Genomic DNA, 15331 nt, shown 5'->3' with positions numbered 1-15331 from the left:
CACCTGGGAGAAGAGTGAGGATCACTGGTGGGAGGCCAGAACTTCCATGCTGATAGGGTTTGGCTCTGCATCCCCACCCAAATCTCATCTTGAACTGTAATCCCCACGAGTGGAGGGAGGGACCTGGTGGGTGGTGGCTGGATCATGGGGCGGTTTCCCCCATGCTGTTCTCATGATGGTATGTGAGTTTTCACAAGATCTGATGGTTTAAAAGCGGCACTTCCCCCACTTTGCTCTCTCTCCTGCCACCACGTGAAGAAGGTGCTTGCTTCCCCTTCACCTCCTGTCATGATTGTAAGTTTCCTGAGGCCTCTCCAGCCATGCAGAACTGTGAGTCAATTAAACCTTTTTTTTTTTTATAAATTATCCAGTCTTGGGTATTCTTTATAGCAGTATGAAAACAGACTAATACACACGCTGTCTCATTTAATGCTTATCACAACCCTACAAGGTAGGTATTCTGCTCACAGAAATCTTCTGACCATTTAAATAACCTTCACTTAGTACACGGTTAGAAAGTGGCAGAACTTGAATTCAAACCCAGGCTGCGTACCTGCAGAGCACACTGTGAATTCCTTGGTATGAACAGCAAATGGGGAGCGATTTTTCTCACATTCCCTAATCAGTCCCTGTTTATCATATGTTTTATCATCACATATGTAAGTGTAATTGTGCAAGTCTATGTGTGTTTCACAGTCAAGAAAACAAGTACTACATCAAGTCAAAAGTCGGATAGCCATGGAAATGTCATGGCAGGCTTTAATAAGTAAAAGAAATTATCAGTACTCACTTGATCAATCTACAAGAACTGCATTAAAGAAATAAGACCAAAGACGTTATCTAAGATTTAGAAAGAAACCGTTTACTCAGGGTGAGTAAACAAGGCAATTTCTGACCTTGGAAGTTAGTTAAATAGAGTAAGAATGGGAAAAGAAGGATTTGTAAGTGTTGCCTGGAGTATGTACATGCTATAAGCAAGGTGCTGTCTCCTCCAGCAGCTGGGTGAAGGGCAGTGAGGAGGGAGGTAACATTATGTCATCAAGTGCACAGGACCCAAAGAACCTGAAGTACCCACTGACCTTTATAGGTGAAGAGGCTGGCCCAGGGAAAGAGGGCACCTGAATGGTAGATAAATCCAGTCCAATCAGGAAGAAGTCATGATGGCCCATTTTCCAAGATGACAAATGCCCGCATATCAGCCAAGTGGTAGCAGGATAAGAAAAGAGGGCAGATAATCCAAGACACCTCTCAGAAAAAAGCATTCAATGACTGATCCGTGAAATACACCAGAGTGAAAAGGGTTGCCTCAGCTGGGGACAGTGCCTCACGCCTGTAATCCTAGCACTCTGGGACCCCAAGGTGGGCTGACTGCTTGAGCCCAGGAGTTCAAGACCAGCCTAGTAGCCGGGCGCGGTGGCTCACGCCTGTAATCCCAGCACTTTGGGAGGCCGAGGCGGGCGGATCACGAGGTCAGGAGATCGAGACCATCCTGGCTAACACGGTGAAACCCCGTCTCTACTAAAAATACAAAAAATTGGCCGGGCGAGGTGGCAGGCGCCTGTAGTCCCAGCTACAAGGGAGGCTGAGGCAGGAGAACGGCGTGAACCCCGGGGGGGCGGAGCCTGCAGTGAGCCGAGATCGCGCCACTGCACTCCAGCCTGGGTGAAAGAGCGAGACTCCGTCTCAAAAAAAAAAAAAAAAAAAAAAAAAAAGGCCAGCCTAGGCAACATGGTGAAACCCTATCTCTATAAAAAAAGGTACAAAAAAAAAAATTAGCCAGACATGGTGGGACACACCTGTAGTCCCAGCTACTTGAGGCTGCGGAGAGAGGATCACCTGAGCCCGGGAAGCCGAGGCTGCGGCGAGCTGCGATCACACCACTGCACTCCAGCCTCGGCTACAGAGTGAACCCTGTCTCAGAAAAAAAAGTGGGGATGGGCGGTTACCTTTTTGGCAATGTCAGATATGTGGCTTGCCACTGCTCTAACAGAACTTGAGAGTTTAAATATTTAAATAAATTTTTTAACTTTTAAGCTTTAAGATCCCAAAAGCTGCTCATTGACTGTTAGCAATATTGCTTTTTTGAAACAGAAGTCTGACAAATAGCAGGTCTCATGAAGCGCAGTGTCACTTTTCCTGTTTTGTTTGTTTTGAACACAAGTGGCACTTTTCTCTTTCCCTCTAATTACACAACTTAAATTCTGACAAACATGTCAGCCACATGGAAAAGACTGCTAATTGCTTACCTAGCACAAATTCTCACTTATTCCTTAGTAACAGAGCCCTAATTTTATTCAGGACAACACTGTCCAGCTAAAAACTACCTATTCCAACTTATAAGGAGGGTGACGTTTGGCTAGACTCTGGCCAACAGGGGCAGTCGTCAGCTGGAGGATGGGTGGGGGGAGCTCCCTGGGGGATATCTCAGCTGGCCTGCACCTTCTGCCCTTGCCCCTCCTCTTCTTTCAGCCTGGAATACACACAAATGTATTAGGTGATGGGTAGATGGAAAAAATATGAGTCCCTATCAGAGCTGATATACATTAAAAAAAAGCTTTTTCATTTTTATGCAAAAAATAAAACATTCACTGTTAACTAAGTTTTCTTTTAAATGCAGCCTCATTCACAGCCTGACTCAGTCAAATATTACAGCTGATATTATATTGTAGCTGATATAAATACTGCTCCAATAAACTGGCAGACAAGTCACTTTTCCTCCATGAGATAAAAAAACTCAGGTTTTACAGAGTTAAAAGTGAAGTAACTAAGGTTACATCACCAATGAATGACAACTAAGATGACAAGAACCCACATTTTCACACTCTTGGTTTATTAAGTGCTTTATCCATCAGCACTGCTTCTGCTAAGACAAATTTATCTCCAAGCAATGCCATATAAATCATGGTTCCAAAATCTGACATTCATAAGAGGTTCTGTTGATGTGATCATTTCTTTATTAACTTCTATCATTTCATGGGAATAAGAGTACTACATTACCAATTCCCTCTACCAAATACAGAATTATTTTAAAACTGTTATTTGTGAATACCTCACTTAACAGAACTTTTAGTACTAACGTAATTCTACCTTTTGAAAGAAAAGACTCCTTTAATCCTCTCAAATAACTGCTCTGTTTTGCTTTTCTTTATATCCCTTTAAAAATCCAAGGTAAGAAATTATTATTCTCTCATATAATTCTCATACAAATTATACTTTCACTTTTCTGCATCTCTTGTTAATTACATGATTTTTATCTATATTAATCCTATTCAAGAAGAACTGATAACTCAGGTTACAAAAAAAAAAAAAGATGAAAAACTTTGCATAAATTGCTTAGCACAAAGTTAATCGTATAAAGCCAAGAATAAAAAGGCACTAACAGCTATTATGTGACTTATCAGCTTCCCTAAAAGGGTCAGTCCGTATATTTTAATAAGACTAATTAAATGCCTTAACAATGTCATTGAAACTTCATGAATCTTTCAATAAATTACAACCAATCTCTACAACATGTTGTCCTTTATTAATCTCACTTAAAATACAAAGAACGATATAAGCAACCAATTGACACTTAAGAACACCTCTCAGTTCATTCTGATTAAATGGGTTGAATGCAAAGAATAAAGGCCACTAGTGACCCCTGACATAATTAAAATTACGCCCTCTATCACAATATGTTAATCCTCTTATTTCAGTATTCTCCATAGATTTTTTTTTCTTTCAGGTTATGCCTTGTTTAAATACCTATATTCACCTTCCTAGAGGGTACTTTGATATTTATAGATGCATTCTAAACATTTTGAAGAAGGATATACCTAGTGCCAAGTACTAGGTTTCATTTAGGGGTAAAAAAACACCACGTGAATTTAAATACATTAAGATAATGTTAATGGTTCAAGCAGTGAAACAAGAGCACCCACAAAAACTTTTCTTTGGTACAAAATGGTGTTTTGATGAACCTCCTAAAGACTACTTACATTATTTCCTGAAATGAAAAACTCTTTATTTCTGCACCTTCACCCCTCCCATGCCCCTCCTGAAACAACTCCTCCCAATGACTGCTACAGTAAACTTACTTTAGTACTTAATGAGGGTCACGATTCTATGTAGTTACAATTCAACTTACCGGATTCTATGTTTTTTTTCTCGGTTTACGGAAGTTCAATTTCATATTTAAGGAGAAAGCACAGCATAAAAACTAAGAGAATCGGCCTCCAGTCCTCCCTCCCGCGCCCAGTTGTGTGAACTTAAGCAATTTGATCTTTCCAAAAGTCAGCTTGCCAATCTCTAAAACAAAAAGTAATAATTTTTTACTTTTGCTCCACAGGCTGCTGAACACAAACTGTGGAATATAGTGATCACTCAATTTTTTTTTTATTCATTACTGATTTTCAACCATATATGTTCTATGAAGACTATTTCCTTTCAAAAAACTAAAAAAGGAAAGAACCAACTAAAAAAGGAAAGCAGCAGTATCAGCAGCTACGTCAACTGAAAAGCATACAGTCTGTCTTAAATCTCGTCTGTGAATACACTGTCATCCACAATCCACTCCTAGGCATTTACTGACAACTTATGTTCACAAAAAAAATCTGTACACACACACACACACACAAAACCTGTACACGAATGTTTACAGCAACTCTAATCACAACATCCGAAGACTGGAAATAACCCAACTGCCTATCAGGTGAATGGATACACGAACTGTGCTATATCCATATACTGGAATACTACTCAGCAATAGAAAAGACAAACTACTGACTGGTGCAGCAAAGGGATGAATCTCAAATACTTTATACTACAGGAAAGCAGCCAGGCTCCAGATGAAACAAGCTCTATGATTCCATTTACATAACACAATTATAGGAACAGACATTCAGTGGCTGGCAGGGGCCGGCAGGGAGAAGGGCTAACCACAAGGGGCAGGAGAGTCCCTGGATGATTATATAATGGTAGGCACGAGGCAAAACTCACACACCTGTATGCTCAAAGGACTCAATTTTTAAAGTGAAAAATTCTCATCTTTTGGAAGAATTGCCTTTTGGTTTTTGGTTTTGTTTTGTTTCGTTCTTACTTGACATGGAGTCTCGCTCTGTCACTCAGGCTGGAGAGCAGTGGCACAATCTCAGCTCACTGCAACCTCCGCCTCCTGGGTTCAAGCGATTCTCCTGCCTCAGCTTCCCAAATAGCTGGGACTACAGGCACCCGCCACCATGCCCAACTAATTTTGTATTTTTAGTAGAGATGAAGTTTCACCACGTTGCCCAGGCTGGTCTCCAACTCCTGACTTCAAGTGATCCACCCACCTCAGCCTCCCAAAGTGCTGGGAGCACTGGCCAGAAGAATTGCTTTTGATACTTTATAATAAAACAGGACTTCTCTCCAAGTGTGCCTTAAAAATGTACCTAAACAGAACCACAGGTCTTCAACAACTCCTGGGAAATTAAACATTAAAACAACAAAAAAAAAGCAGTGTGTTTTGTAGGACACATCACTAAAAATAGATAACTAAGATTTCCTTGGCACAGAGGAGTTCCAAGACTTTAAACTTTGTGTCCAACATTTCATAGGCTAAATTATTAAGTTGCAGATGGGCAAACTACACTGAGGTTTAAGTCTATATATATGGCACTCTATATCTGAAGAGAATTTAACAGGTGTCCCAGTCAATGTAACAGATTTACTTAGCCAATAAACAAAAAACAGCCCTCCCTTGGTATGCATAGGAGATTGCTTCCAGGCCCCCGCATATACACATGCTGTACAAGGGACAACTGTGGTTTATCACATACTTTATAAAGCAGTTTTACAAAGTAGCTCAACAACTCCAACAGAAGAAACAAGAAACCAATTTTATGTGATTTCAAGGAGTACCCCTGGCCTTTGAGTGATTAGCATGGACTTTAACCCAGCCTTATCTCTATCCAACACATGCAACGCATGCTGACCAAGCAGCAAGTTAAAGGGTTACTGAATTTGATAAACCACCTTCTTTAATAGCTGTTACCATAGTGTTTAGCTGCTCCTGTTACTGCTGCAGATGGGAATTCATTGATATGATTAAATTTGATGGTATGATAATGTATGGTAATCACGATTAATCAGAAACCCACTAGCAAGTGGAGGATGTTGGGTATTATGTCACCTGCATTTTAAACTGCATTCTCTCCTTGCAAGCCTGACAATGTTTGACAGCTGGAAGGGTCTCCTACTATATTCGCCTGCTACTACTTATAGATCTGATCAGAGAAAATGCCCATCATTCCTTCCATAGCTTAAGTGCTGGTAATTACAAGGCATTTCAGGCATGTTGTAAAAACAGTAGGTGTTCAAAAGCAAGACTTTCTTTCCTGGATGGAATAAAGTCTGGATTATCATCTGCAAGGGCTGTAATCAGAAAGAAATGTGATTTGATGCAGCAGTCTCATCAAACATGATTTGCATGAAATGGCCTTTAAGACACATCCAGGAAACATCATTCACTGCCACCTGATACCATGTGCCCAAATGCGGCCCAAACTATAAGACATACGATGTTCTGTAACTACAGAGTAAACACAAACGTGAACCTCATCTGCTAGGTCTAAGTGAGTAATAACACAATTGTTAAGAAGATGCATTTAAACTTAAAAGTATAGTTTATTTTAAATTTAAACAAAAGGCACTAAGAAATTATTCAGCAGCCAAACTACCTGGTATTTAACGGCTAACTGAAATATAAACATTTGCCTGACACACCAATGTAAAAATCAAAGGACTGAATAGTTTAAAAAATTTTTAAACTTATTTTAAAATACTCTAGGTCAGGAATCTTTAAAATGATTTTTTCATAAGCTTAAAATTTAGCTCAGCACTTTTTCATAAGCTTAAAAACAGCAATTGCACAGAAAAACAAACTAGATTCACAAAAATCTCAAAACAACACTTTAAAATATTCCAACAGTTGACATTTTATGTTACTTCTTTTAAATGGGCAAACTTTAAAATCAAAAAACTCTCTGAGGACAAATACATGACTAGAAAATGTACTTTATGGATAAGATAAGGACTTATAGCTTTATATTAATGACAAAAACACCAGGTATAGCCTTTGCAGAAAGAGAAACCAATTAGATTAATTTAATTGTAAAACAGAGAACATCTGAAATGGAAAACAGAATTTAAAGTGTAGAAACTTACTTTCAGAAAGGTAACTAGCCTTCCATCCCACTACTTCCTTATTTAAAAGACAAAACACAACACAGTGTTTCGTGAAATAGCATTCAACATTCCTGACATGAACAAAAATGTGTTCATTAAATGGACTAGTGGATGGTAAGAGGCCAGACCAGAAGACTGGACAGAGCAAAGTGCCCGAATGAAACAGGGTCATCAGTCACACAGGACGTGTTAAGCTCTGAGGGTATGTTACTTCCTGTGCTCATCAGCCCATGTAAGTATTCATAACTTATGTAATGGAAATATGTTTTACAATCAGAAGAAAAAAAGTTTCAGAGTTCAGAACTAACGTGTGTATCTGTAACTAAAATTAAGTACATAAATCTAATTTTTAAATGGAAGCCTAAATTACAAAGCACTTTACAGAATTCCTTAAATGAGGGACTAGGGAAGGACATGCATCCTAGTGCAAAGACTAACATAACCAAGAGCTAAAGCAATTTTCTCCAAAATGATCAAAGACGAGGATCCTTTTCTAAAGACACTTATTCTGACATTCAGTTATTTGTTTAAAAAACCATTTCTTAAATTCTCCAAATAATGCTAATTAACATGAAATAAAAATATTAGTCTAACTACAAGCAAAGCCTAGAATACCAAATTTTGGCCTCAGATTTGTATTTTTAAGAATAATTTTAAAGAATAATTTTAAATAATTTTACACACTATGAAAAATAGTATTTCATATTTGGGTGCCTCAATTTCCGTAATGTTTAATTAAAAAAACTAGAGGTATTAGAACTCAGCAAAATTTCTAGACATACTAGTTCAAAACTAAGCATAAATACCAAACGTATCACGGAGCCTTTAAAATTTGGAAATCTAGTCGTATTTTTGTGTATTGTCTGCCTTTTTTTTTTTTTTTTAACTCTTTTAGTCAATTGGGTATGAAGCTGCATTCTTGTATAGTTACATGCATGTGATATAATTCTACTATACAAATTTACATACGTTCTTGAAAACAACAAAAAGTAAAAAATATAAAAATTCAAATGCACACTCCCCTTTACATTACTTATTCTATGTAGGGTTCCTAATAAGCAGTAAGATCACTCTGTATTACGTTTCTGGGTATGTCTATTTGACAACTATGTGCTCCCTCCCGCCTCTCTGCACAGGGCCTGTGGCGAAGTGCACCACCGAGCACAGGATGACTGGGACTCTGGCACGGGTGTTTAGCCACAGACATTCACCAGATATCACACAAACAGGAGTCAACACACAACTATGACTGATGTGAGGAAGCTACATATGCACTACGAGCACAGCTTTGGATAGAATGTTACCTATCCTAGGAGCAATGAGAATTCCTTTAAAGGTACTTAAGCTGGGGAAAGGAGAGATTACAATGAACCTTGATTTGCTCAATTGCAAATTTCATAACAACTGGCACACAGATTTCTGAATTCAAATCTATTTTTGCGTACTAAGAAGCACACTGACTCAAACAGACCACCTGCTAAATCTGAAGTTGAATGTTCCATCGCTTTGTGTGTGCGTGTGTGTAGTCAGTTTTTAAAGCAAAATTCAGTTTGACAAATATTGATTGAACCCCAAATACAGAAAACCACCAGGATAGAAACTGAGGGGCACACGGCCATCCATAAGAACCAAGACAGAGCCTGCAGCACATCCAGCCATCAATAAGAAATCTCCAGAGGGCTTTGCTAAGCCCCAACAATGTTGTCTTCACTATCTTTAAATTTTACTCAAATGAAAATTAGCTTAAAGGACCTAAGTTAGGTTTCATTTAATGTTGCTTGGTTCATTTTATAGCTTAGAGACAGCACTATGCAGAGCACTTGGCATAAAGTAGATCCTCATTAAATGTTCACAAAATTACATTTACATTCACAGGAACCAAGTTTAATCTAGTAGTAGAAAAAAGAAAAAATAACTTTACTCAACAAAGATCTGGCTTACAAGTAAAACAACCAGAGATAGCCTAGAGTTTATTTTCCTTCCCAACAAGACTGGTGGGCTTTTTAAAAACACAATACTGCTACTGTATTTTAAAAAATACACATTTCATGATTTTCTCTAAGGGAAAATGATTAGAGAAATATGTAGTGCACTGCACGCGCTATACCACAAGTTCACTGTAACGTCAGCACTTAGGACTTAAAGGAAGATACGTGTTAAATCGTGGTAAATACCTGGGCTGAAGAGAACACTTCTTAAGCTATATTCACATACACAGCTCATTCCTAGCCCAACTATTTCCCATCACCCACACATACTTCCCATCTCAAGCACAAAAATTGAACATTACACCTCACAGAAACTGTTCAAAACTGCCTTGAAACATATTTACCATGCTTAGAGTACTATATAACTGAAACACAAGTTCAATTTCTCACAAAAATGTTCTTTCATTATCCTCTTCTAATAGCAGAAAAGTATTCTAAGGTTTTATTCCTAGCATCAGATACAATTATATTTGCACAACTGAAAAATGAAATAAAAATTGCAATTGACTATTCTAAGTTTATATTAGTAAACATTTTTACAAAAATGTAAATTACATTGCTTTAGGTTTATATCTTAACTGCAAATGCTTTTCACATCAAATTTTATCCTTGTAGTACAAAACATGAAAACACATCCAAAAATGATTTTAACACAGATATAACCATAGTCCTGAAAAAGCAAAAAGTATTTAATATGTCAGTGTTTACAATAACTAGGAGATAAACTACTCCACAGAAGAAATGTATTCAATGACTAAAATCATACATGTCAGTCTTGGGTAATGGAGCTAATAAAACTTGACTTTTTAGACAACTGCTTCAAATAGATACCCAATAAATATCACCTAATGTTTTAAAAACAACTAATTTTTAGAACTTGGTAAATAATTTATAGAAACACATTAGCTAAACATAAAGAAATCAGGAAGAACCAGCTTTAGAAACCATGGCATAATTCATAACCACAAGTCAAAGAAATTTCTATAAAATACTCTGAACCTTAAATCCAATAATGTTATTTTTGAATAATCACCTGATTATACATTCACATCCTTCATTTAACCTTTTTGCTAAATGCCATATATAAATGTTATCTACTGAAGTACCAAAGATAAACAGTTAAATAAGCCATTTAGATACTTCCTGAAAATCAGACTATTTAACCTAAATAAGACTACCTCTGTTTTACATACAAATGACATTAAAATTTTATGGTCAGTATATTTTTTCCCCCACACTGTTTAAAAAAAAAATGTACTCTCTAGTTTAGTAAAACCATGAACAAACTACACACTGAACCAAAAATTCAAATAAAATAAAATGTATATATTTAAACAAATATAACTAGTTAATGGGCTTGTTTCTTCTATGTAAAACATGTTAGAAGAATGGATAAAATTACTGAAGATACAGCAAAGTGTGCATTTGTGTGTGTATAAGTGAATGAGAGTGTCTGTGAAAGAGAGAGAGAGAGAGAATATACGCTTTCTTGTAAAGGTATTTTCAAGTGAAAACCTTCATTTTAAAATATAAAATGAGTGGCTCATTAAGACCCTAGAGGTTCTTTTAAAAAACAAGAGATCTCTCATTTTCATTTCCTAGACTTTCACACACAATACACATGCACAACCACACATGTGCCTGTGCGTGCATGCACACATACACCCCCCACCTCTCTAATAAAGCAAGGCCCTTTCTCACTCAACATAAGGCAATAATAAAATCAATATTCATATTCTTTAAGACGAACGGCATTCCACTGATGATCCTGATTCAACAATTTTACAGTTAAACAAAATTAATTCTACTCTCAAAAATCCATTGACCTTAAGCTTTTAACAAACATTTTCTATTGCAGAGATTATTGTCAATATTTGCAAATCTTTAAAATTATATTTGGCTGGAACCTCTTGCACTTGCTATATTAATATTTCTTAGTAAATGTATGCTCATCCCTATCAAAGGAGAAGGAGCAGCTGCTACTCACTGGAAATCTCTGGGGTCCCACGGCAGGTCTCGGCTGGCTCGGAACTGGTAGCAAGGGCACTGCAAGAAAAACCCCTTGCGTCAGAGACACAGTTTACTCAACACCCAAACCCCTGTAAGACAAGATATAAAGTTTAATATAAAATATATACTACGTGTACCAGACATATAATACATTGTGCTTACACTTAAGCTAAGCATTTAGTATTTTTAACAATTCCATAAAAGAAAAGGGGAAAGCAGAAGTTTCCTTTTCAGTACATAGCAGTGCAAGCAGAAGTTTAAATCTCAGTAGTTGACTATTATTTGGAATTAAAATATTTTGCAACAAAAGAAGATAGTATTCCTCTAAAATAAAAAACCTAGTTTGTTTCTCCTATCCCTATACAGATAATCCAGGTTATCGAATCCCAGTTATATTTTCCTACACCAGTCATATACACATTTAAATCTCAATCCTCATGAATCATGAAAGAGAGAAGGGAGGAAGGGAAGTGAGGCAGGCGGAGGAAGGGAAGTGAGGCAGGCGGAGGAAGGGAAGTGAGGCAGGCAGAGAAAGGAAAACAGCACATCCCGGGAACTGGAGAAAATGCTCACAGACTGTTAAAAATTTTCCACTAAACAATCTCCTATGCCAAGGCTTTTAGTTTACTTTAGTTTATAAACAAGCAGGACTTCCATCAATCCACCAGAACAAGGAATCAAATCATTTTTAAAAAGACATCTCATAATAGAGAAGAAACTAGATGTAAGTTTCATACCTTGAGGCTAAATCAGATGTGTTTAAGCTCTTTAAAACTCACCATGCGCTATACTGATCTTGATTTTCAAAGAAACTCACAATCTAAGTGCAGGCTACGTCTTAAATCAAAATGTGCTGGCAGATACACACCTAGGAAGCTCTCAGATTGTCAGGTACTGTGGGGCTGAACTGTTTGCAACTCCCTCCTCCCCCCGCCCCCACACCCAACCCCAAATGTATACGTTGAAGCCCCAACCCCCAGTACCTCAGAATGTAACTGGATTCCACTGATTAGGTCTTTAAAAGAGGTAATTGAGGTCAAATGAGGTCTAGGCCCTAATCCAACCTGACTGGTGTCCTTATAAGAAAGGGAAATTTAGACACAGACAGTACACACAGAGGGAGGGCCATGTGAGGACACAGGAAGAAGGCGGCCAACAACAAGGCAAGGAGAGAGGCCTCAGAAGGAAGCTGCCCTGCTCACACCTCGAACTTGACTTCCAGCCTCTAGAACTGTGAGAAAATAAGTTTCTGTTGTTTAACTCACCCTATTTGCGGTGCTTGTTATAGCAGCCCCAGCAAACTCATACACATCAGGGAGAATCGACAACGCAGCGTATTTTTTAATTTAAGAAATTTCTGCTAAATGTGAAATACAGGTGATACCTCTTAAAAGTCCATCAGAATCACTTTAAAAACAGGGTGCTATGATCAACTTTTTTTTTTTTTACTATGATTACTCAAGGAATTCCATACATTAAGCCTTATAATTGGCATCGCACTTCCCACACTTCAATTTCAAGTGATAGCATTCGTGGCCTGTGTCACCGCTTGATCAAATGCAAAGTGTGACTGAAACAAAACTTACTTTTATAAAATGTAAAAATGGCAGAAGTTCATCCCTTCCTTGACAGACTAATCTAATGAGTCCAAATTTCAAAATTAGAGTGGGTCAGTTTGCTAGACTTTATATAAAATAGAATCCAACTTTCCCCTCAATTCTATACAGCTGATGTTACATCAATTCCATATCTAAAGTGAAACACTAGACTGGAGAAAGTGGAGAAAGAAAAATACAAGAATATCTGTGACCTCAGAAGATTATAATGAAGGTGACAAAGAAAAAAACTACATATTAAATGTAAAGACGCAATTTTTAAAATCAAGTTAACAAATATAAGACACCCAGATCTTCACTAACTCGATCATAGGTACCACTTAGAAACTTGGAATGTAAATGCCAATATCTACCAAAACATTCCAACACGATAAAAGGATAAAACATTAAGCCTCTTTAACCAGGAGAATGAGAGCAAGAAGGCGACGTGGGATTTCTAGAAAGCAATCTGATTATACTAAATGGATTTCTTACACAGAAGCCTCTGATGAGCTGGTAATTTGCACAAAGTACCAGCCTTTTCCCAATTTAAAAAAAAAAAAAACCAGCAGAAAAGGAAAAACAGCTGACAAAAAGGGTTGCTGTGTGCGGACAGTCCCGGTGGGAACAGTGCAGACACCTGGCCCACCCAAGAGACGCCACCTCGGTGGGAATGCCCAGGCATGTGTCTGCAGGCTCTCCCTGCCAGGCCCTGGCTGCCCGACTGCCGCCCTGACCACTGTGAGCAGCGAAGGATTTAAAAGGTGTGATGTTAGAGACCAGTCTAGCTGAAGCTTCAACTTGAATATTTGAAGTTTAATATTTATAACTTGTCCCATGTATTTAATGGACTAAGTTTTCAATTCATTGTAATAGTAAAAACCTGGAAACAAGTTAAATTTCCATCAAAATTGTTTTTAAATAAATTATAATGGAACACTTCACATCCTCAGAAAGTTTGTGCCATCAGAAGAAGATGTGTATATATTGTTAGCTTTTTTAAAAAGCACCTTTCATCTGTGTAAGGCTCTGAGAATCAAAGGTTTAATCTGTGTATCTTTTACCTACAGGAGACATCTCTCTCAAGAGGAACTGTGCATTTCTATTTAAGCTCATTCATCTACTACAGAATAAACAACTGCTTCAAAAGTGTTGCCTATCTACCTAGCAAGGACACTTTGTCCTACTCTCCTGTGTCAGTGTACCTCTGAAGGTCAAAGGTAAATTACAGATAAGGGACATGCGGCACTAAAGCTCCTGGTTTCATGGTGAGAAAAAGCTAGCTGGTTCTGAGTTTAAGAACTTTTGTCAGAAAGCTGACCTTGGAGTAGCTGCCAAATCACACGTGCGCTGTGGGGTGCAAGGCCTGCATTCTACACTTGCCAGGCCACTGACTTTTGCAGGGGACACCATCTTCATACACAGAGGATATCTTGGGGCTTCCTGATAGCTTTACCACCCTATATTTCTAAGAATATTTTAGTTAAGCTAAAGAAAATCTGTACATATTACCAACTGCCAGTTTTCCACTGCATTTTACAAGGAAATGCACAAGAATAACAGATGCTAGCATAAGCAAAATTATTCCAACAAATTAGACTGACAGCAGTTCCAAGTTTAGGACAACCACTATGGGGAAGATGCAAAGGATTACTTGAAGGAAAGCCACCCTTCCCCATTCAAGTATGCATGTGTTGATGTCTCCGTTCATTCAACGGCTACTGCAGGAGACACAGGCACCACACCAATCAGCGACGCTCAGGGCCACCTAAGAGGATGTGTGGATGAGCGATGCTAACCAGGGTAGGAAGAACTTTGGGGGAACACAGGGACATGCGATGGGGTCAGGAAGGGTTAGGAGTTAATTATACTTTAAAACCTTATGCTTCTCTGCCATGCGCAGTGGCCTGGTGGTGACCCGCTGACACTGTCAAGAGGACAACTTCATAATACTTCTGACCCACGTATGGGAGGGTCCCAGGCTCTAGGCCACTGGCCAATCCCCTGCACTTGAACTATTACCTTAGTAGGCTACTCTCCACTTCTGAAACTTCTCTCCCACATCCTTGGGAATCCCAAATTCCCCACCCACCAGGAGCATCCACAACACCCCTGAGTTCCTTCACCTTCTTGCTCTAATGGCCCCTCTGAGTGGCAGCTGTTCTCCCACAGCTTCTTGCCAAAGGTCTGGAGGTAGAAGGGCTCCTTCTTGATCTAACTGCTGCTTCCAGACCCAGCTTTCATCTCATGCCACCAGCTGACATGCCCCAGCACCACACTGCCCCTCTCATTTCTCAGGGAGTTCAGCTCCAGTCTGAATAAACACAAAGATGGCCCTTGCCGTGCCCTGCCTCAGATCCATGCCACCTCTGCCTCCAGTCCTGGTGACCATTCCACCCTTCCATCTCACTCCCTCTAGGATCCTGATTCAAACAATCGTTCAACTCTACGAAGATCTCCAATGACCTCCTTTTCACTGTCTCAGCCTCCTCCCTGGTGTCCTCTCTCCCCTGGCATCTACCTTATGATCCACAG

General features: G+C 38.7%; 1 protein-coding gene across 11 annotated transcripts in view; it reads right to left on the bottom strand.

The window, feature by feature from the left end:
* The window catches only part of RBM33 (RNA binding motif protein 33), a 140000-nt gene that overhangs the window by 52985 nt on the left and 71684 nt on the right, over positions 1 to 15331 (bottom strand). For all 11 annotated transcript variants that reach the window (XM_055269800.2, XM_055269801.2, XM_063642378.1 and 8 more), the window contains one exon: positions 11179 to 11237. In XM_055269800.2, coding sequence (XP_055125775.1) covers positions 11179 to 11237 — 59 coding nt within the window. The remainder of the gene's footprint in view (positions 1 to 11178; positions 11238 to 15331) is intronic.

Source organism: Symphalangus syndactylus, chromosome 6 (genome assembly GCF_028878055.3).
Source record: "Symphalangus syndactylus isolate Jambi chromosome 6, NHGRI_mSymSyn1-v2.1_pri, whole genome shotgun sequence".
Taxonomy (NCBI): domain Eukaryota; kingdom Metazoa; phylum Chordata; class Mammalia; order Primates; family Hylobatidae; genus Symphalangus; species Symphalangus syndactylus.
This window is presented reverse-complemented; position numbering and strand designations above follow the sequence as displayed.